At 38.5% G+C, this 23,718-nt stretch overlaps 1 protein-coding gene across 16 annotated transcripts in view; it reads left to right on the top strand.

The window, feature by feature from the left end:
• nrxn3b (neurexin 3b) overlaps positions 1-23,718 on the top strand; it is a 383,656-nt gene that overhangs the window by 109,725 nt on the left and 250,213 nt on the right. For all 16 annotated transcript variants that reach the window (XR_003672980.1, XM_028440201.1, XM_028440215.1 and 13 more), the window contains 2 exons: positions 702-1,140; positions 4,461-4,844. Coding sequence is in view for 15 of the 16 variants with exons in the window: in XM_028440201.1 (XP_028296002.1) it covers positions 702-1,140; positions 4,461-4,844 (823 nt within the window). In the remaining variant the exon portion in view is untranslated. The remainder of the gene's footprint in view (positions 1-701; positions 1,141-4,460; positions 4,845-23,718) is intronic.

Raw genomic sequence — 23,718 nt, 5'->3', positions numbered from 1 at the left:
ATATACCAGAAAAGACTTATATTCCTCCTCAGAAGGGCATAAAAAGAGAGAAAACGTATTCATTTTCTGCATCAATAGATTCCAATTGATGATATTCCACTCTTCTTCTCAGGGTTGTTTTGTTGTGCTTGGCTATATTGTCGAGATACCTTCGACTTTGATGGATTAGAGGGTTGCTGTGAATTTACTGCCGTTTATTACTGGATGTATTCTTACAGGGTCACACTTCTTCCCAAGGGGTTTTACCCTCAATTTATCACAGACTAGTGTTTTTGAACATCACAAAGAATAATTTAGTAGTAATCTGGCCATCACTTTCTCATAACGAAGGGCGTTCAATCGAACCCTAATACAGTCCTGCATTTTCTTGGCATCTCTTTTTCATCATGGACAAATTGAAGCTGAGATGGAAAATGACTGTGACAAACACACCTTACAATATATTAGTTCTATTGATTTAGCTGTCTTCAAAGCTAAAATATGTAATAACAGGGACTGAGCTTATGGTTAGCTAGAACATTTTTCATTTTATACATTAATCTAGAACTTTTAGTCAATCTTGTAATTTGGCCAATTGAATTTTTCCTTTAGATGCGAATGATTAAGAACATAAAGCTTTGTTCTCACTATTAAGTTTCATTGGTGATCCTTTTACTTATAATATTTTATTGACTGTTATTCTCTATGTATATTTTTTACAGGTGGTATACAAGAATAACGACATACGTCTGGAGCTTTCTCGCCTTGCCCGCATTGTCGATCCCAAAATGAAACTTCAGGGCGACGTGGTCTTTAAGTGTGAAAACGTTCCCACTCTCGACCCCATCAACTTTGAGACCCCAGACTCCTACCTGGCTTTGCCAAAATGGAACACCAAACGTGTGGGCTCCATCTCGTTTGACTTTCGCACCTCAGAACCCAACGGTCTCATTCTGTTCACCCACGGGAAACCCCAAGATCGGCAAGATGTGAAAGGCATAAAAAACAACAAGGTTGACTTCTTTGCGGTGGAGCTGCTTGATGGAGGACTATACTTGCTGCTGGATATGGGTTCAGGGACCATCAAGGTCAAGGCAACACTGGCCAAGGTGAATGACGGTGCCTGGCATCATGTGGATATTCAGAGAGACGGCCGATCAGGTAAGAATCAAGAAAAAGTTGTTAAAGGTAGGAAATGATAGGGAAAAAAAAAATCTGTCCCCAAAGAACAACTGCTTTGTATGAGCTGAAATCCTTTGTCGTGTAATGCCTAATTTCAGTGAATCAGGCTTTTAACTCAATTCTGAAAGGTAGTAGATGACAACTAGACCATGATATACTCCCAGGGAGAGAATTCAAAAGAAATCATCTGAGGTCCATTTTCTAGTTTTCATGAAGCTCTAACAATAATGTCACCCATGTTTTATGTCACTGACGTCATTGGATCAGTTTCACACTTAAAGGGAATAATGGGGTTACAATAATACCACTGCTTTCCTCATCTCACTTTCTCAATGTCTCACAAAAAAAAAAAAGACACCCAGTACAGTTAAAACTATGCCATTCACTATGTCAAGATTCTGAGAATGGGGCCTTCATGAATTAGAGATTCATGAAGGCCCATTGTAGATATACAATGTACACATTTGCACATTGGTAGGTCAAATAGACATTGACTTCCTGTTGTATCATGACAATTCCTTGGATTTAAAAGGTTATACACTATTTTGTTTACAAATGGTGCCTCAAAATCTGCAGCAGCAATTCTGAGAGTAAAAATCCTGGAAGCTGTTTTTGTTCTCTAATACATCCAAACCATGCCATAATGATAACTTTCACAATATATTAATTTCAGCATTGATTTATTGCAGTGATAAAACTGCCCGTCTCTCAGGATTGGTACTAAATATATTTTCCCGTGCCTGTATCACGCTGTCCATTCTTCCTCTGACCAAAACACTGCCAAATACAGAAGAAAGTATTAGAGGAAAATTAAATTAGAGAAAGTGGTTACAAACTTCTTTAGCCTCAGACTCCACCTCTGCTCAATCTCTGCATTAGGAGGAAATCCTCCAGAGGACTCAGTTGGGTTAGTGGTTGTTACAACCTGTGTTATATATCAGGTTAGAGCAGCCAATTCAGCCTTGTGTCACCGCGCCCTACCGTGATGAATCACCAGCGCAGCCCCCAGTGCGATAGCGAAGTAGAAAGTAGGATTTTCCCTGGAAAGAGAAGAATGAGGCAGATGTATGATACCAGACTTTGGAATAGTTAGGAACAGCCAGAATCACACTTAAGGGTGAAGTTAAATGTTAATAAGGCAGATAAGACACTTTTTCTTCAGGCAGACAACTATAGCAATGTTTTTTGTGGTTGCTTCGAGGAAAAAAAATATTAAACCCGAGTACATCAGAATTCTAGAAATATCTCTATTCCTTCTTTTTGAAAAAATAACACAATTACTTTTTTTGACATTGATGTGACCGCTCTAATTGATACAGTGTATCAGAGTAATAATATGGTTGGCTATAACGTGATGCTAAAGCGTCTGTGCATGTTACTGTGAAAACCTCTAGTCAAACTATAATTTTCAAGTCAAGAAAAGGCACGTGAATTAGCATATAGATTAAAAGGATCATTTTTTTTTTTTTCCTTCTGATTATATATTTTTAGATGATACATTTATTGGGGTGAATCTATCGACCTGTTTTCTGGTTAGTTTGTAGTTCATTACGTGAAGGATCCATTTTGATTGGAGACCTTAATACAGTATAAGGGAGCACACACAGTGCTCTCTTTTTATCCAAATTTCAATTATAAAGGGTACTAGGGGTGTCCCGATTTGATATTGATATCGGATATCAGTCCGATATTAGCCATAAAATGAATATTGTATTTTGTCCGACTGCATCTAAAATCTCCGATATCATAACCAATATAATAATTATTTTTTAATTTATTTCATTCAATTGTAAAATACTGTAGATATTGTGTTGAAGGTTAAAATGTATGTATCGAATTGGTCAATAATAAATGGGTCAGTTTTTCTCATACCTACTGTTGCTGACTATTCTCTGTTTGAGTAACATCACTTGATCAAGCCTTTTCTAACATTACACACTACAAAATAAGTAGTAAAAGTATGTATGATTCGTGCTGTTATCATATCGGCCAATACTCAAGGCTGCAATATTTGTGTCGAATCGGAAGTGAAAAAGTTGTATCTCTAAAGGGTACATGCACTAGTTCAATTCCCAAAACTTCCTCTTAATAGACGCAGAATGAATGAAAGTTTTGTGCGTCGAAGTCCAAGATAATAGCACTTCAGAAGTAAAAAATAATACCTTGTAACCTTGATAAAATGAGGATAAATAATTCTGTTTTTGCTAGTAAGTTTCTGTCTTGTGATTCCGAGGAGGAAAATGCCACCAGATATGTGAGACGGTTGTTCCACTGTAGTTAACATCACCCGTTACCGGTGTTCTATATAACTGAAATGAGGACTTACTGTTCTAAAGAGCATGAATACATAGCGGGCCGCTTGGAAGGCGGCATTACATCGACACCAAACTAGACAAAACACCAACTATGCATCACTACCAGTGCAAGAACATCCTCTGACGTAGTGGTTACTTACCACCAAGACTTATAGTATTATACTCAATATTTTGTTGTTGCAATGTCTGGTCACCACAAGTAAACATTTACATTGTCTTCTACTGTACCACTCTCTCCCCCAATTTCCACCGGATCCGTAACTGTTCTGCAACTGCTGAAATGTAGCTGATAGATTACCATTATAGTCATTGTGCCAATTTGATAATAAAATATCTGGTTCATTTTCAAAATAAAATGCTCCGTGCTCAAGGTGGATCGTAACTCCATCCATGTAACGACTCGCTTGCTCCTTCAGGGTTGCAAGAAGGTCTGCTGGTGCCTATCTCCAGCTTTCTTTAGGCGCTATGCGGGATTGGATCGTATTTCACATATAAATATTGACATTATCCATGGTTGAATCACAATAATATCCACAAACGTAGAAGATCTACAGGGCAGGACTGTGTCGATTTCCTTCTACTCCTCTCGAAGGACTCGATGAACTTTTTGTATTGACTACAACTCGCTATAGCGTGCCATTACACGTGAATTAGCGGGATATATTGAGTCCTTGCTGCAACAGATACGCAGCACAGATGGAGGCGGTGGGGATTGCCGGACTACAGATTCGGAGCGGATACGCATCCAGTGGAAATCCGATTCTCGTAACACCATCGGATTATAGAAACTGTGTTGACACGAAAAAAAATTATTAGGTCTACTTTAATGTCTGCTTAGACAGGGATTGATATCAACCTAATTAAATACAAATATAACTAATTTAGCCATTGTGAGATGATAATACAGCTTGTTTGATATGCCTTCTTACAATCCAATTAGAGCTTATATGGAGCAGTAACTGTCTTTTTCCATTTTTTCTTCAGGTATCATCTCAGTAAACAGCCGTCGGACTCCTTTTACAGCCAGTGGTGAGAATGAGATGTTAGACCTCGAAGGGGATCTTTACCTGGGTGGTCTGCCAGACACCCGAGGGGCCTTGGTGCTTCCCACTGAGCTGTGGACGGCTATGCTCAACTATGGCTACGTGGGCTGTGTGCGGGATCTGTTCATTGATGGACGTAGCAAGGACATCAAACAAATAGCCCAGTCACAAAATATGACGGGTATCAAGTCGTCCTGCACGAAGGCAACGGGGAAGCAGTGCGACAGCAATCCCTGCAGAAACAATGGAGCATGTAAGGAAGGGTGGAACCGCTTCGTCTGTGACTGCACTGGCACGGGCTTCTGGGATAGTACCTGTGAGAGAGGTAGGACTTTCTGCTGCTTCTTTCTACATTTTACAGGGAAAAACATAAAATATAATCCTCTCTGGTTTTAGTGGAAGGTTTGTAACCAATTAATAGAATAGTAAGCTTTTTAAATGAAGTGACTTGCACAAGGCCCAGTGTTTACCAGTGAGGTATTTTAAACGAGACATTTGGAAATTAACAACATACTTGAGACATAGTTTTCCTATTCGCACAGGATTAGTTTTATTTAAGGACCACATGCAATTTGTAATAATTGTGGAGATAATCCCGTGCGATTTGGCCACGTCAGTAATTTGTAAAGTAAAAATTCCCTGCAAATTACCTATTATATTATGTTGAACTCCGAGGTCCTGTGATAATTTTATTTATTTTTTTTTTTTTATTTATTCAGTTTATTTCAGACATGTTACATTCACTTTTTTTTTTTTTTACATTTTTTTTTTTTTTTTTTTTTTTTGCATATGACGAAAAAGGAGACGAGAGACGTTTGCTTATCTGGGTCCCGTCCCCTGTTTTACCATCGCAAATTTACATGGGTTTACATGTCTCTCTGGTCAAACATTCTTGAGTTGTTCTGAACAGTCCTTTTTTGTGTATTCTCATCTGTAGTCAGTGTTGTCTTGTTTTTATTCCTCCTCCTCTCTATCGTTGTTTGTGTTGGCCTTGTTCCCTGCCAGACGTTGTTAGCATTCTTCCAGTTCAAGAATAGTTCCTCTTTCGAAGGTGTTTGGAAGGTTTTTCCCTTTTCATCCATAATGTCACCACTCGGGAATGTCTCTTTTGGACACACAAGTTTGCAGATAGGTTTCGTAGACCCTCGCATATCATCTCCTTGACCTCTTCCAAACCCGAATTGGGTTCTGAAGGGCCTCCCTGTGGTTTTTTCACCATTTTCCTTCAGTCTTGGGCCCAATTTTTCAGGCTGTTCAGCTGTAGCCAGCTGTAGCCAAGGTCGTGTTATCGGAGCGAATGCTAATCCAATGTGAATAGGCCTCTCTGTGATTTGGACAGAAATGGGCGAGATCTGATGCTGGTGATTACGTGTTTTGTTTAAAACACTTGTCCGTTCACTTTGGAAAAAAAACTAAACAAAACTGAATTATTATTTTTTTTTAGCAAATTATTTTTCCGGTAGTGCGCACGCGCATAAATGCCATCAGAAAGGGGCGGGATCTGATGATTTGTTTCCGGGATGCATGTTTTAATTAATTTTAAGGTTTCTTCTCGTGTCCAGTGCCTACTTTTTTCTTAGCGCTCGCCATCTTGAAAACAACGTGAACAAATGTTAAGCAATGCGTAGACATCATATCCGGGAGATGTCCTTAAATTTCAGCAAAATCTCAGGCTTCGGTTTTCCCGTGCGAATGCGCCACATAAAATGCAGACGTTGGGGGTCATTTATTTATTACATGGGGTCCCCAGATAAAACTTATCCCATGCGAATGGGGCCTTAGACAAATCAGTGCTTCTTAATGGAAAACATGATTTTGGACAAGTTATATAATCACAAAAGATTAGCTTGAAGATTGAATAGGCTTTCACTCCCGCTATGTGCAGTTTTATTCTTTTTTTTTTTTTTTTTTTTTTTTCTGACAGTTAAAACGTCTGCCAGACTTCTCTATCACCTACTTTAAACTGCTGGAGCTTGCCCGCAGTAAATATTTATGAGATGCTCAAGACAAAGGAACTCAAGCTGTGGGAGAGTAAATGTTATCAAGCCATTGTTTGCATTGTTCCTGAAAATTTTTCTGACATTTGAATGGTTCAGTCTGTAAAGTCAGTAGGAGAAAAAAAAACAAAAAAACTGCACTTTCAGCTGAAATTGACATTTCTAAACATCTGGAGAAAAGGCCAGTACAAGGAAAAAGAAGGTCTGAAATAAAGAGGTTAGATTACAACTGATACACAAAGATTGAAAATACGTGATGTGTTAATGTTGGAGATGAGGATGCAATACAGTAGTCCCTCGTTTATCGCGGGGATTACGTTCTAAAAATAATCCGCGAAGTAGTCGGCTTTTCTTTTTTTTTTTTACAATTATTATACATGTTTTAAGGCTGTAAAACCCCTCATCACACACTTTATACACTTTTCTCAGACAGGAATTAACATATTCTCTCATTTAAACACTCTCAAAGTTCAAACCTTCATAGATTTTAAAACATAAACCTGTTTTCAAACATACAGCACTTCAGAGTCACACTGCTAGTGATCAAACATTGATGCCGAACGCATTCAGAGTCTTTGTTGACCATGACGTCACGTCAACACGGACACCGGTCTGTTCACCCATTCAACCATGGAGCCAAAAGTAGAAGCTGTGTGTGACCACCTGGAGCTGTATGACACGGCCTTTATAACCGGAACCGGACTAGGAAGGATTAGGCGTGGAGGAGAATCAGTGAGGAGGTGATAGTAGCAGATAATGTTCTCTCTGTAGCACTGAGCTAGGTTAGCATTAGCTGCTAATCACATCGGCTTTTTTCACTGGTGGTTTATGTTTATGAGAGGAGAAAAAGGAGCTCAGCTCCTCGTTCCAGCAGGCAGTGAAACTCACCGAGTTGGATGTGTTGCTGGTGGGCGGGGATTTGCGTCAGACAAGCATATGAAGCGAATGGAGACATTTTTTGATCCTGCGACACATGCAAAACGTTTCGTGCGGCAGATGCGTCCGGTGCCACAGAAGACACATTTGGTGTGAACGCAGCATTAGCCAATCAGGACGCAGAAAACAATGCGCGTTCATATGCTGTAAAAAAAAAATGCACTGTAAAAAAAAAAAATCAACGAAACACAGAGGCCGCGAAAGGTGAACCGCGTTATAGTGAGGGACTACTGTACTTTATTGCATAAATGAACCAGTTTTTTCTTCTGGTATTGAGTATTTTTCATCTCTTGCATTCAGATTTCATTTCTCACAGATTTTATATTTAGGTTGAATCCAATCTAAAGATTTAGATTGATAGAAACCGCTCATGACATTGGTTCATTTTGTTACACTGCGTAACAAACTTAATTTTTCATACTTGTGGTCGCATCACAAAGTTTAAGAGTGGGTTGTAGGAAAGCAGACACATTTTTTTTTTTTTTTCTTTTGACTGAAATATAAATAATTTATCCATATTTTCTGAAAGATAGAACACCAAATCGATTAGATGTTTTCTAAATCTTCTGTATTGCATTGAGATAGGATTGCTGAGTTACATTGGAACAAACAACCACTTTCTGCTTGAGACAAGTGATGGATATTTCAGTTAGTCAATAATGTCTGCATGTTTGAAAAAAGGAGATAGCAGGAATATCCGTTAAAAATTACAACTCAAATAATGCCAGCGTACTTCAATGACCTCAGACTCATTGCCAGACACTATTGAAATATGTATCCTTGAGGTTTTCTACAGTTCCTCTCTATTATTCTGTTCTATTCACCGTCTTGCTCCACCTATTCTTTTCCTCAGAATGGTCAAATTCTTGATTTTAATGAGGATCAACAGGCCTGCAGTGCACAATGCTTCTATTCAACATTTGTACTCTACACATTGGTGTTTCTAACGTGATAAAATGTGGGCATTGTTATTGGAGTTGGACATGATGGAGGCATTATTTAAGATGAATAGTAATGATCAAAATCAATTCATAAATATTGAAAGTAATACATTTAGTTACATTTCTGTGTGTAAACCTAGCTTTTGTATATGGAGCTTTTAACTTGGTTTTAACACTGTCTTATTCAATGGAGGGAAAAAAAAGTTTTACATATCTATAGACATTCAGCCTTATCAAAAGTGTCATTAGCATGAGAGAAAAAAAATTATATTTTAATTGTGTCTGGTTGGGGCCGGACCAGCACTCTAATATTAACCCAATATGATGAGGGAGTAGACTTCCCAGCAGCCCTGCTGTATGTGCTTGGACTGTAAAAGCCATCTTCGTGTAAATAAGGAAATTCCATTCACAGAAGTCTTATTCCATTAGCTACTACACAGTATGGAGGCATATTTGACAGTCGTTTGTGTATTGATAATAATTATAATGCTATTTAACTCTGTAGGTGTCATCAGTTTGAGCTTTTAGTGCTGCAGTGAAGCTGCAGGTTGCCTTGTACTGTCCTTTTTCTACGTCCTGGGTTCCCAAAGGGGGGTACGCAAATTGTCATAGGGGGTACATGAATAAAAAAAATAAATTGTAGACTACAATATTAATCAACCAGCAGTCAGGAGCCTCAATGCATTACCACAAATTACATATTAGCTGATGGAAGACTACCCATGGTGACAGAGAAATAATCTCAACAAAAAAGTACAAGTATGACGAGACATTGTTTAAGCGATTTATATTCCTTAAAAATTATTATTCTTTTTTTTTGTTATACTTTATTATTCCTCAACAGAATTCAGAGAAATTTTACTGTAGGGCTGCATTGTATGTCACATGACGTTTGGTGACATGTACCCTTTAAAGAGTAACGAAATCCCTCAAAACACTTTTTTTCTGCTAAAAACTAATTTATTTGGGCATGCAGTAGTGTTTTTGATTTAACCAACTCTTGACGTTTTAGTCAAAGTATTTCAATCTGGTGTATTTTGTTGTATAAATCTAAGAGTGACTGCCCCCTATGGGTTGAAATCCAGCTATTACAATATAAATAAACTTTTGAGTGTGAATGGTGGTTTGTGTTGTTGGGTGGCTTCTGACATCACAAACCGACACTGTTGGCTCCGCCCCTTTTATAATAACTATCACCTGTCAACTCTGCAATCCTTGGTGAGTAGTTAGGATTGAGAAAATTGTAAATAAAGAGGTATAGTGAGTATTGAGTTGGTAGTTAGCTTAGCATTGATTTTAATATAGAGTGGGGCGGGCTAGTCTTAACTGCATCCCATAATAAAGACATCTATCTATAATACAAGAAAGGTCCGCGTGCTTGTGTGTGTTTGTGGAGCGAATTTCTCTCCGACACGGTGTTTGTTCGACCTGAAACTTTATGAACAGCTTGCACATAGCCCGAGTGTATTAATGCGTCATTTTGGATTTAATTGGTCATTTCAAAACATTTATTTTCATGTTTGTTTGACCGCTCGCTGTTTAGACTGGATGAACCGGATGACTTTCCAAAAAAACATATATTACGGAAAAATACACCAAACGACAACAAAAACATGAAAATGACTCAAAGTACACAAAACTAAATATTTATACAAAAAAATACCCAAAATGACAACAGAATTGCACACAACTACGCCAAAAAAGATATAAAAATACACAAAATGATGTCTCCAGAATCGCACTACAATGGCAACAAAAATAAAAATTATACAAAAAATGCACAAAAAGACAACAGAAAGTAACGAAAGTACACATGACTCCAAAAAACATACACCAAACAAGAAAAATCTAAAAAGGAGTAAAAAAAAAACAACAAACACATTTAACATGTGCATGTCCCATAGAATTAACACTAGCATGACCAGAGTGGTGTCATTTGACACCTATACCTTTAATGTCCAAGCTGGTGTCATTTGGCGGGTGTGAACAACTCAGCTTGTGACCATTGTTATGTTACTGAGGCCACTACTCCCCCCTCAGCTAGGGTGGGGGGGGTGGCTAGGTAGGTTCCAGGACACAAAGACCTTTTGTAATCTCCTTTGTGTTTCCCATACAGCAGCTACATAGAGGTTGCAACTTATATTTCAACTTTTGCAACAGAAAGTAGTAAGTAGTAATAGTGAGACGGCAACAGTTTGTTTGCATTCTTGGTGAAATTTATTTAATAGAGATTTTGTGAACAATTCTGGCACTGCCACACCTCCTTTATGCATTTGCCACATGCAAACTTGTCACAATACATACAACGCTTGGTGGCACGGTTTTTCCTGCAGCAACACTTCACCTGGCACAATGCCCTTTTCCCCACATCACGTGTGGGTGGTTGTTGCTGAAGGTTTTGCTCATTCACCTCCTTGGCTGCCATATGAGACCGGGCAAGCTCATTTGCAAGCTCCAGCAAGAAGTCCACCCTTCTCCCCTTGACCTCAGTGCATGCCTGATAAAGCACATGTGCGTTCAGCGCTGCAATGTCAATCATGTTGTAAAACACAGCGACTGGCCAACGCCGTGTTCCTGAACGCACAGTGTACTTTCGAACCATCTGGTCCATGACATCCACACCGCATTTCATGCTGTTGTAGTTGGTGACTGTGTTCGGCTTTTTTTTCCGAGTAGCCTCAGTCTCCACCACGCTGTGCACGCTACTGAGGAGGCAGACAGTCTTCTTTCGTTTGGGCACATAAACAGTCAGTGTGGCACCAGAGGTTGAAAACACTTGTGTGCTGAATTCCTCACGGGCCAAATTATTTTTAGCTGAATCTGGAAGCTACCGGCGAATCTTATTGACTGTGCCAAGGAGGGTGGTCTTCCGGCTGTGCAGTCGACGTGCTAGTGACAATGAAGTGAAAAAATTGTCGGTTGTAACAATTCTTCCTTTGTCCATAAACGGTTCCATAAGCTTCATCACCACATTTTCAGACAATCTCTCCCCAGGTGGACGACTGGGGTCTTTGCCAAGATATGGGATGATTTTGCACACATACTTGGATTTAAGGTCACATGCCACACAGAACTTGATACCAAACTTGTCCGGCTTCGTTGCAATGTATTGCAAGAAACAGCAGCAAGTCTTAGTTGGAAAAAGTTGCTCATCTATGGTGATGTGCCTGCCTGGGTTGTACGAAGCGATGCAGTTGGCAACAAAAGACCCCCAAACGTCAGAGATTGCAGCAAACCGGTCAGTCGCAACTCGTTCACCGCGTGTGTCCTTGTCGTCGAAGCGTAGATGCTGAATGATGTCCTTGAAACGGTTTCGAGCCATAATCCTGTTGATCAGGGGCGGTCCCAGTTTTGCTGACCATGCGTCATGCAGCGATGGAAGGCGGACAATCCCCCACAGAAGCAGGATGGCAATGAACGCCATTAGTTTAGGTATGGCCATGAACCAGTTCTCATGTTGTGTCTGGAGTGCATGCTGGACAGTCCACTCCTGAATGGTCCGAAGCATTTCCAGAGTTATGAAGCAGAAGAAACTCTGTAAGCGACTCGTCACCTTTCTTCTGGCCAAAGCAGTTGGCTCTCCATCTGTGACGTGACCTTCAATTGGGCTGTGATGGAGAGGCCTTCCGACCTGTTCTTCACGCCACACTGTGCCGTCTTTTGCCGTCTCTGTCAGCCACTCGTGTGTCTCCAGGCGACCTCTCTTTTCTGAAGGTGGCGAATCCTCCTCATGTATAGGGTGATCATATTTTTGAGATGTGATTAATGAAACATTAAAAACACAACTGCCATAATCAGCAAACAAAAAAAAGGATGTTTAGAAAATCTTACCGGAAGAAATTTCAGAGTCAGAACTCAGCTGAAGGGATATTTCTTCTCCATCGGAGTCACAGGGGTTGGCGTCATTTAGGATCATCTCCAAAGCCTGCTGAGAGCTGTAAACTTTTGACATCCTTGCTTCTCAGTCGCCAGAGTCAGTGAAATATCTGCCCTGAGTTGGCTATTTTTTCACCTTGAGGTGATAAGCCTTTTCAAACTTTCACTATGGTTCAGTACTTCCGCATTGGGTCAAAGGTCAAGAGGGATAATGTCAGCATAACTGATGGTGTAAACAGAGATTGAGATTGTTTTTCCCTGTTGAAGCATTGATTCTTTGTGCATCTTGTGCACTTTCTTCAAATTTGTAAAATAATAGCTTAATAAAATAATTCATGGACCTGGTTAGTGAATGGTGGACCTCGTGAATTTACCTTTTTAAAGTGAGAACTCAAACAGTCCTTTTCACACTCGGAAATCTTGCTTTACCATAAATAGCAACAATACATTTGATTTATAAGCACAAAAACAATAAAGGTAAATAGTGAAAATACAGGAGTAGGAAACAGGAGCTTGGTTGCTTTATTACTGTTTTTCTTTTTCTAATTTTATTTATTGTGGTTTATTAATTGATCACAACACACATGGCTCATATTAATTTGGCCATTCTTATCCAATAATTCCATATAATGTTATTTGGATTAACAAACATCTACCTGGGAGAAACTGGTTTCTCAACACTGGCCATCATTTACACCAACCCCCAAAGTTTGTCACTGCCTAGCTGCACATTCCGATCGAATGGCTTTATTTACATAAGAGAGGTGGCCCCACTGAGTTGCAAATGAGTGTCATTTGGCGGCCTCTGGGCAGGGCAACAGGAGTAAGAAAACCTTGGGCATGCTAGTGTTAAACCAGTGAAATTGCACATGCTGTTATAAATATACTCCTTCTACAGAGTATGTACACCTCTTTGTACATCCAACCTTCAAACACATACTCATTTGGCCATAATTAACAACTCTACTTAAGCTCCTCCCACTATATGAATACATACTTCTGATGGGCACTGTACTAGTTTTTTTTTTTTTTTTTTAAATTTCCAACTTAGACACATGTCATCCAAAGTTACTCTTTAGACAATTTTTTATTTATTTATTTTTTGTAAATTACAAAGATATAGTAGTTTGCATATTAATGAACTAGGGGACACAAATCTGATGAAATTTGAGGACTTAATTTTGAGTCACATGGCTTCACCAAAACTCTCAGCTCAGAGTGCACATGGATGGAGATACAGCATCACATTTAAAATATCACTTTTTTTAGAAATGTGTTATTCCGGAGGCTATTAGGTAATTGCAAATTTTTTTTTTTACAAATTTAAAATTAAATGTCTGAAGAGCAATTCTCGGGAGTTGCTGCAATCATTCATTCTTATCTTGAAATGCAGTTCACGTTTGTTCACTTTAGTTTAAAAAGAATCCTTTCATGTAACTGAGCTTTTCTCTGGTTTTTTTTTTTTAACTGTTTTCTACTATTGAAGACATTTTGAAATAGACATTTTTTAAATAATGTAATCATCAGGAATTTAAAAAAAAAATCCCCTTATCATTTTCATTATTTATGTCTTGTTCTATATTATTTCTTTTGGAGCTCCAAACCTGGTAATTTCTGGCCAGAGAGAGGAAAGAAAAGCACCTTGACGGTTGTTTTACACTCTTTGAAGGTATCGAAGATTGTATCAGGCGACACCGGCTAACGCGCACACACACACACACACGCTACCATTGCCAGCTTGTATACACACTACACAATTCTGTTTCCCGTGTTTGCTGTCACAGTTTTTCATTTATTTTTTATTTTTTCCTTTATGTCACCTTTCACAGTTTATTCATTCCCTCCTCTTTTTTTCATGTCACCTACACACACACAAACAATCCCTCAGCTCGTCTTTTTAACTCTACCCACGAGACATGACACTACCTGTGATCAGAGGTCTGCCTGTTTTATTGCACAAACAGATGTCGTGTGAGCGTCTGCCACGCAGTGTTTAATATATGATGTAATGCAGACTGATTTAACGCTCTGTGACCAAGTGTTGCCACGCTTTTAGCCTTTGTTAATATTTTTTCGGTTTATGTAAGAAGACACTTTAATGTGGATGTATTATTTTGTATGTGCTTGTTTATAGGGGTGTCCAGATCTGATATTGATATCGGTCCAATATCAGCCTGAAAACACATATTGGAAATCGGATAATTTATTCAATTATAGAATACTGTCAAAATTATGTTGAAGGTCAAAATTTATGTAACGAATTAATAATAAATGGGTCAATTTTTCTCATACTTACTGTTCATATTTTTACCCTTTTTCTGCAACTACACTAAACTTGCCAAACTTTAACCCATTTTGATCACTTTTTCTTGCTATATTTTTGCTCCTTTTAATGCATTCATGCTACATTACTTCCATTTCTGCCACTTCTCCATCAAATTTCAATGCCTTTTCTCCTTATTTTTTCCACTTTCGAGACATTCTCGGCACTAATAAATCCTTTCCACCACCTTTCCCATCTAATTATTGTCACTTTTAACCACTTTTGACCATATTTCATGCTTATTTATTTCAAATGTAACCACATTCACGCTTTGTTATGCCCATTATTCGCAAGTTTAAACTAATTCTTCCTACTTTTTAAATTGCATTACCCCATTTCTGCCACTATTGACACTTTGAACCATTTTTACCACTTTTTTTGTCTGTTTTTGGCCACTCTCGTTTGCAACTTTTTTCCAATTTCTGTGTTTTTTTTAAAATCCCCTTTTACCACCTTTTCTGCCATTTTTTCCACCCATTTCATTTCTGATTAAACATCTGATTTACATGTTTAGGATGACTATATACACAGTGGTGCAAATAATAATAAACTTCCCGGATAACAGTGGATATTATCCAGATTAATAAATGCATGTGGTTATCACAGATTCATAGAACAATGGACCATCATTTTGCTTATTTTTATGGATGGACCCCAAAAAGCTCCCCCTTTATTCCCCTTATACTGTAGGTCCTGTCTCCACATGACTTTTCTTCAATGTTCATGTCTGTGTTCAACCACCTTCAAGTACGGTGGGGGTCCCCGGTCTCTGGCACCTTTATTTTGGAGGTCACAGGCTGAAAAAGTTGAGAACCACTGGTTTAAACACAAACCACTTGATTGGATTACATAATTACTAATAAGGTTAAGTTGAAAACATCATGCCCTCTTGTTTTTGATTATTTCCTGCACAGTAAAAGGTCATTTTGCCACCTTTTGCACAATGTGTGTCCAACTGTGTTGAATGCGGATGCAGCTTTTGTTTTAGTGCGTTAGACAAAGGATGGTTTCCCACTCGAACAGCTCCCAGGCGGATCCAGTCAAAGCAAATCTAAAAGGAAATCATTACTTTCCTCTACTGACAGTCTTCCAGGGTGGGCTTTGTCCTCTGTCTTCGACAGCTGCAGGCTTTTCTCCTTTATTGCTATTACATCCAATTATGTGAAAAGGTCATCCAAATATTATTTCCCGTCAGGAAACTCTTATACGGCGGATTAGTCAGGTTATGTTTGAGACTGATGTCTGTCTTCTCTCTCTCTCTCTCGTGCGTGAGTTAATAAATTAAAACCTGGTGTGTGGGAGAGTGTCTCTTTTAGAAAGCTTGGTGTTGCTGACAGTTGTGCAATGCAAAGTGCTGTGCAGCTGATAAAGTAGCCCAGTTAATCAGGTAAATAGGCATATAATGAAGTGCGTTTGTCTGACGGTGTGCCAGCCCAGCGCCGGTCCATCCCACTGAGACTCTCCCCTTTCTCTCTGTATGTCTGCTGCTACTTCTGCACATACACACCATCAAACCCAGTCAGGAACACACACACACTCACACACCAATCCACTGGAGACAGATTGGATTGTGTCTAATGCATATTGCATTTTCCCTGACAAGATGCCACCGCCCACGTACAGTAAGTGCCTGTGTTTTCCCTGCTGTCAGTAGAGGAAAGTGCTGAGCTGATGGCTAGAAGTGTATCCACCACAGAGCACTCGCTTAAACGCCTACTTCCTGTTTCTTTACTCTCGGTAACCCATGGCTGTCAAATGATTTAATTATTTTGGCTTTTTATTAAACATACATGATGAGAATAGCAAGTTGAAATTGCTGTTTGATTAATCCTTTTTTTTTTTTTTTTGTTAGTGTTATTTTCTTTCGTCTATTAAGCTAAACATCTGGTATCATGTTTGTCTCACACTTCAGAAGGAGGGAGGATGAGTGAGTGAATGAAGCACAATGTGTGTTTTATAAAAGGAGAGTACACAGTGGTGGGACTCAAACAGCACAAAATGCTTTATTACTGAATTGAATACCCATAAAATTGTTGTTTCATGCTATATTTAGTTTGTCCAAGAAATTCTGGAGAGGAAAAAAATACTGGATTATTAATATTATTCATTAATAAAGTAAAATAATAATGTTTTAATTATATAATAATGATAGTCCTCATTGTGAACAAAAATGTATCATTTTATTTTATTTATTTATTTTTTAAGTGAAGGGTCATAGCCTCGTTAAAGCAGAACAAAGTAACTTTTTTGCCTTAACAAACCCTTCTCATAGTCCCTGTGATGGTAATACAAGTGTTTATGGGGGGGTTGGGGGGTCTTTCACCCCCCCGATGTCTCTCTCCAGAAAACAGCACTTTACAACTTTCTTGCCTCTGACCCGATGGCACGACGTACTGCTTTACGGCAGCCCAGTACAAACTAGATTATGACCAGCCGCGTGGCTGCACACGGTTGTCTACAAATTTCCGTTTCTCAAACTTATATCATGGCAGAGCCAGCAAAAAAAAGTCCAATGAACGGAGCAACTCCATGCAGTGACAGCTCAACAGCAACCACACACACTGTCGTCGCAGCAAGAGGCACGCACACACACTCGCAACCCAGTGCTCCATCAGGCAGCACACACACAAATATCCATCTATCCCTCTATCCATCCATCTTCAGAGCCTCTTTGTCAGCAAACTCTCTTCCGTATTACTTCCACATCATTCATTTATTTTACTTGTCTCTCTTCCTCATACTGTTCACATGGTCACATGGGACTATATGTGTGAAAGCACCCTTAGTGTCAACTGTTGTATTAGGATTTTTCAGTGATCGGCTGCTACCGCAAAGGTGCGCGTGTAGCTGTGGGGTGGGTTAGGCGGCGGGGGGTGCAGAGTTTTTACGACAGTGACATAACCAAAAGGGACCTTTAGGGGGAGCGCTAAGCACAAGTTACTTAGTTCTGCTTTAATGTTTCCTCTCTAAACCGAGAGGTTGCTTCACTTCTGATGCAACTCTGGACTTTTTTTTAACCTGGGTGCGTGGCTAATTGTGAAGTTATATATTCTATCATTAACTTGCCAATATCTGGATGTATGTTATGGTGTTCACCCCTAGTGCAGTGGTTTCCAAACGTTTTTGGATCGTGACCCCATTTAGATATCACAAATTCCTGACAACCCCAAATCCTATTTATTTTCCTATATTTATTTATTTTAATCATGTTTGTTATACTGTGTAACAAATACATAGTAGCTGGGATTAGTGTACAAGGTGACGAGATAAATTTTTCTATTTATTAGTTTTCTTTATACTCATTTTATTGGGCTAGAATTATATTTGATATACTAAACGTATAGATTACAGCTGTTTTAGATTGTGTTGATACATAAAAAAAATTAAATACATTCTACAAATTATTATTATTATTTATGTATCAATTACTAGATATTTCAGGTGCCCCCATTTACATTTCAGGGGACCCCAAATGGGGCTAGAGGCTTTGATATTGAGTATTCACCTTTTATTTTCCCATAGATCATTCGTTTCCCCTGTCTGCAGCCTATCAATGTGGGTTGGATTCATAACGATCATAATTGTTAGCATTTGAAACAGTGGTATTATTATAGAATTTAAGACAATCTCAATCATGAAATTAATATTCTTTCCTTTTCATTTGGGATTATGCAAACTTAAATGAACAAATTATGAGTTTGAGGTCAACGCACTCATGTTAGCATTAGCATGCCGTTATCCCCCTCCACCTTACCCTGTGCACGTCTCCAGCACATCAATCACATGGTTCCCATAAAGACGGAAAATACTGAACACACGCTGTGCTATTACCTGCTCAACCAGCTCAATGCTCATTTGTGATGGCAGTGAAATAATGGGCTCCCACATGGCTTTTACAGTTTAATCACAGGTAGTAATTGCAAAACCAAGACTGTGTGACATTGATGTCTGCCACCTTCTTACATGAAATTGCACTACCACCAGCCATTACAATTATGTTCCTTTTCTGCTCTATTCTCCTTCAATTGTGACATTATTTTCATCATAAATGTATTTAATTCCAAATGTCAGGTTGTTTGATATATAGTTTGAACTCATTATCGAAGGCATGGTTTTTTTTTTGTATTTAGGATGCTTTGAAAGTGTAAGACTGTAGTGGAAATAGAAACACAAGGTTGTAATCTCCTAGTGGAGCATCTCTGCACCCCATTTGATAAGCTCCTAATATTTACAGGGGGAAATAAATCTTTTGAAAACCTATTTATATTCAGATGAGCTGCGGGGGTTCCTCAGATATGCTAAAATGCCATTTTCAACAATGTTGGAATGGGATCATCTTAATTCTTGTCCAAAGACTGGAAAAATTACCTTCAAAAATCTCTCATAATTGCATAAAAAATTGGCAGAACATATTTGTGTGACTATTTTCTTATGGTTTTAAGGTTAATGTCATGTGTTTTCAATTTCTTTTAATTTGTGGCTATCTTTTTTGTGTGCGTATTATTCAACACCTAAACCTATGCGAAGAATCTTACTAATACTGATGATAGTGATACATTTTTATTAGTGCATTGAAAAAGATACGCACACTATGAAATTCATATCAAATCCACAACTATAGGCTGCAGGTGTAACCATTTACGTGTAAGTAACATCTGCAGGTAAATGTAAAACATAATTAAAAATTTCTATGCAAATGAAGCATTTTAAGTTCTATGTAATGGCTTCTGATTGAAGCAAGTTGTTCAAAAAGCTTCAGTTTATTCATTATGTGCCAAACATAATCTTTTACAATGATACCAGCAATTAGGGATGTCCCAATACAACTTTTTCACTTCCGATATGATACCGATATTGCAGCCTTGCGTATTGGCCGATACCAATATTGATACGATACCAGCACGAATCATATCGGACTGATATACGATATCAATATTTGATCGGGACACCTCTGCCAACAATACTCTCTTATAAACTCCCATCTAAAATATATATATATATATATATATATATATATATATCATATCACGACTTAAATGTGAGAACATGCAAACCCATGACGACAAATGCAGCTTGCTGTTTTTCCAATGAGCAGCTGAGGTGCAAAAGTAAAAAGGAGGCGGTGCCTTACGATTACAGAAAAGAACCAATCAGAGAAGGCGACTGTATTCTTTTTATGGTCTTGTGTCTGAGGTGAAAACAGCATCTGTTCATTTCCAGTGGAGACACAAAACCAGCTTAGAAACTGGGAGGGATTCTGTAGAAGGTACGTAATCCTGATTAAAGGTTGTACAAAGCCCACCTGAAGTCAGAGAATGTTATCTCTGCTCTTAACCTCACCGAGAGATAACAAGAACTGTAGAAAACAATTCCAAATTCTGTGTTTGTGATTCTGCATTCATAAATCCTCCTCACATTTCTGACCCTTTTCTTTCTCCTTTGCTCGCCTCACTGTAACGCGCTTTCACCTTCATCCTCTTCTCCCTTTCTCTGGCCTCCACTTCTCAAATGGGTGATAAGAACCTTTTGCAGGGAAAAATGTGTCTCGGCAAAGGAAGAAAATGACACTTCAAGGTCTGCCCTGACAAACAGGACGGGACAAAGGAGGAAAGGAGTAAAATGGAGGCCGGTGAAAATAAAGGAATACAGAGAAATGAGAAGGACATGAGTACAAAATGGGGGGGTCGGGGGTGGTGAGTGATGGTTTTATAACTGCGTTGAAGGAGGACAATGAAAGTATAAAAACTACATGTGAGAAGGAAGATTGATGTGTTGACCTTGTGAAGGAAAAACCTTCAACGGCCGGCACATTTGGTCAATTTCTGTTATCGTCGATGTAGCTATACATTGTTCAATGCAGTGTTATTTTCATTGTCAATCGTTCATTGTCGTTTGTTTTAGCAGCAAAGTGTTAAACTTCATCGAGCCATTATAAAACATGTTGTGTATGTTCTGCTCTCAGGTGGAACCATCTAGAAAAGTCATTTCATATTGAACTTTCATGCAAGTTACAAGTGGGCCTAGCTTCTCTAATGTCAAACCTTGGGGACGAGTTTTTTGAAACGATAGATTTGTATTGCATTACCTTCCAAGGTCAGATGGTGTCATAAACTCTTAAAGCACCTTTAAAGTGGTGCACTTTGTAGGATCCTGTTACAGCTGGATATTCTGGGGTGTTGTCTAACTTTGCCATGCAACAGAGAGCCTTAGGCGGCCCGTTTAATACAACCAATGACTTTTTGAGTTCGGGTCAAGGTCATTCCAAACAAACATACATTTTTGTTGATAATATTTGGTCTTTTTTTTTTTTTTGTTGATTGTTTTACAGATAGACCTACTGCAAAGCTTAATGAGCTTGGGATGCAGTAACTGATTTAGCTTTACCTTTATGACATAATTATAATCGAAATCATAATTGTTGGTTTACACATAGGCCTATGTAGTAAACCAACATTAACATATGTTTCATATCAAGTTTACCAGTTCTCTTGAGGATCAGTGTATACTGACAGAAAAAAAAAATGCTCAAACGCCCACATCAAAAAACATGAATACCAATATTTTCATGTATAAGGAAGCTTAACAAGGAAACCAAAAGAATAGATACTGATTGGATGATAGATAATATTTTTTTTGTGTATTTTACAGCTGACTTAAGGCATGGGTCAAACTGACCCATTATTATAAAAGATGCTAACACAAAAGGAAGGTAACCTTTTTGGCTTATTTATTTCAGGCTCAGTAATTGTGATTATTTGTAATTGGACTTTAGTAATTGAGAAAAATAATTGTAATTTTATTTGTAATTGGACAAAATCAACATAATTATAATTTAGTTGTAATTAAACATGGATTATTAAAGATGTAATTTTTAAAATTAAAAGTTGACTCAAAGTTAATGCACCAATATGTTCTATATTCCACACCTTTCTACAGTATGACATGTACACGACTATATGTTGCCTTGGGATGAAGAGACTGTGTCGAAGAATCAAGTTCTTGTTACTTGAGTCACAAACACCAGAAAACTCCATGACTAAGTTTGGAATAGTTGTGTCAAAGAGCTCTGACAACTGCCTTGAAAAATTGCAGTGCACGCTGTGTCTTTGACAACCTGGATGCATGTCAGCACATGCACATCTGAGCCTTGCAGAGGACTCTGACTCAGGCCTGTCACTTTTAAAGCGCTTCCACAATAGCCTATGTCAAAATCATGCACTTAATGGACCATGGACTGTTAAAAAGTCACCTCCGGGGCATGTAAACAAAGAGTTGTCCTGCTGAAGCTCCTTGCTTTGACATGACCGCCGCCTGCTTCTTTTCATTTCTTTTTCTCCAGCTTTTGACGCGTAGCTGCGTATGTTTACATCCGAGGCTGACTGAGATTTCACGTGCGTCTGTGTGAGCTGTTTTGTAGATTTGCAGCCTCTGGAAGTATGCTAAATTAAACCTTTTTCATCTGGAGCTATGAATGTGTACGTAATGTGCTGAATGTAGAAGGCTGGGTCTGTGATTTGATTAGTTCCTTTTTTTCAAATCTCCCAGTTACATCAAAGACCTTCAATGCACTTCAGATCTTAGCTTTGTTCTGTTTTTTTTTTTTTTTTTTTTTTACACATGCAAGCTTCACAATGTTGAATCTTATTTTAAACTAAGCAGTAAAACTAGGTTTGGTACAGTATATTTGGCACTGCATGCAAGACTTTTCTGAGATCTTCATCGTTCAGGCCTTTGTTCTGAAAAACGTTTTGGGTAGATGACAAATTTCATCTCATCTTCCATTCCTTCTTATCTAAACAGGGTTACAAAGGGTCACCGGTCACTCAACTGGCTTAGGTCTCTAGGTTTGGTATATGAGATGGACAAGCAAGTTGCCAACAGCAGGAATTTAAGACTTCTCTAAAGTAATGCAGCAAGATTATTGTTGCTATGTGGATACAAGGGACCAGAACGCAAAGAGACCAAGTCTAGACCAAGACTTTAGGGAGTTAAGACCAAAACCAAGACGAGTCAAGACCAAGTCTAGACCAAGTCAAGATTCAAGTCATTGATTTTAAAAACTATGATGAGGTTGAACGGTTGAGGAGCATTCTCTTTGTAATTTGAGTTATATTTTAATTAGATTTGACTGACAAAAACAAGGTGTCTCCAACTTTTTAAAGCACAGCATGTAAATATCTCAAATTTCTGACTTATTTGATTTTAAAAGCCACTGATAAGTCTAGAAATTTTTCGAGTCTCACATAAAAGAGTGCTTCTCCTTTTTTTTTTTTTTTTTTAACACATTCTTGAAGTTGAAGAATAGCAGATAAATACTGGTCTTGAGTGGTTTTAGTAGAATATTCCAAGTCCGGCCAGTCTGAGACCAAGACAAAACAGTGTAAAAATGCTCTCGAGTCTGAGACAAGACCAAGACCTTCAAATTGCAATCTTGAGTACTACAATAGTACTACATAGTAACACCAGGCACCAAAACGGCAAGATACATTGGGTTTCTTTTCATCCACAACAAAACTATTATCGTTAGTTATATATGCCTCCTAAACTTAACACATTTTAATACTGTAAGTTGGCTGCTTTTAGCACACATTTTGTAGAAAAAATTAGCAATTCAATTTATTTTGTCCATTTAATCTCTATTAGCTGAAATGGTTATTTCGCAGAGAGGAATGTGGTCATATCAATAAAATTCCAACTCTTTGATTTGAGTACTACAATATGCCTTTCCCAAAACACATACAGTTGAAAGAAATGGAAACGTCCTCCCATTCTTCCCGCCCACTGAGGAGATTTTAGTTTACTTCCCATTAAATATAGTGTTTCCAGCCTGTGGCGCCAGAAGACAAGTCTCGTGGCGAACTGACAGTCGACCTCCTGTGCTGGAACACTGTAGTGCCAGTAGTTCTGATGCAACTGTGCTGCACAGATTCCTGCAGTGCGTGAAAAGAAACAAGAGAAATTGCTGACATCACTGTAAAGGGATGAAGAGAGGGAAAGATACATTTACAAATAGTTGACTGAATGGTTGAACATCCCAGGGAGGCTGGAAGAGAGATGGAGATTTGTTTGACAATGTTTAGCCGGGAGAGGAACAGAAATTCCTGCGCTCTAAAACGATAGCTTCTC

The sequence above is a fragment of the Gouania willdenowi genome, chromosome 24 (genome assembly GCF_900634775.1).
Source record: "Gouania willdenowi chromosome 24, fGouWil2.1, whole genome shotgun sequence".
In the NCBI taxonomy this organism is placed as follows: domain Eukaryota; kingdom Metazoa; phylum Chordata; class Actinopteri; order Blenniiformes; family Gobiesocidae; genus Gouania; species Gouania willdenowi.
The sequence above is the reverse complement of the archived record's forward strand: the minus strand, read 5'-3'. Positions and strand labels throughout refer to the sequence as shown.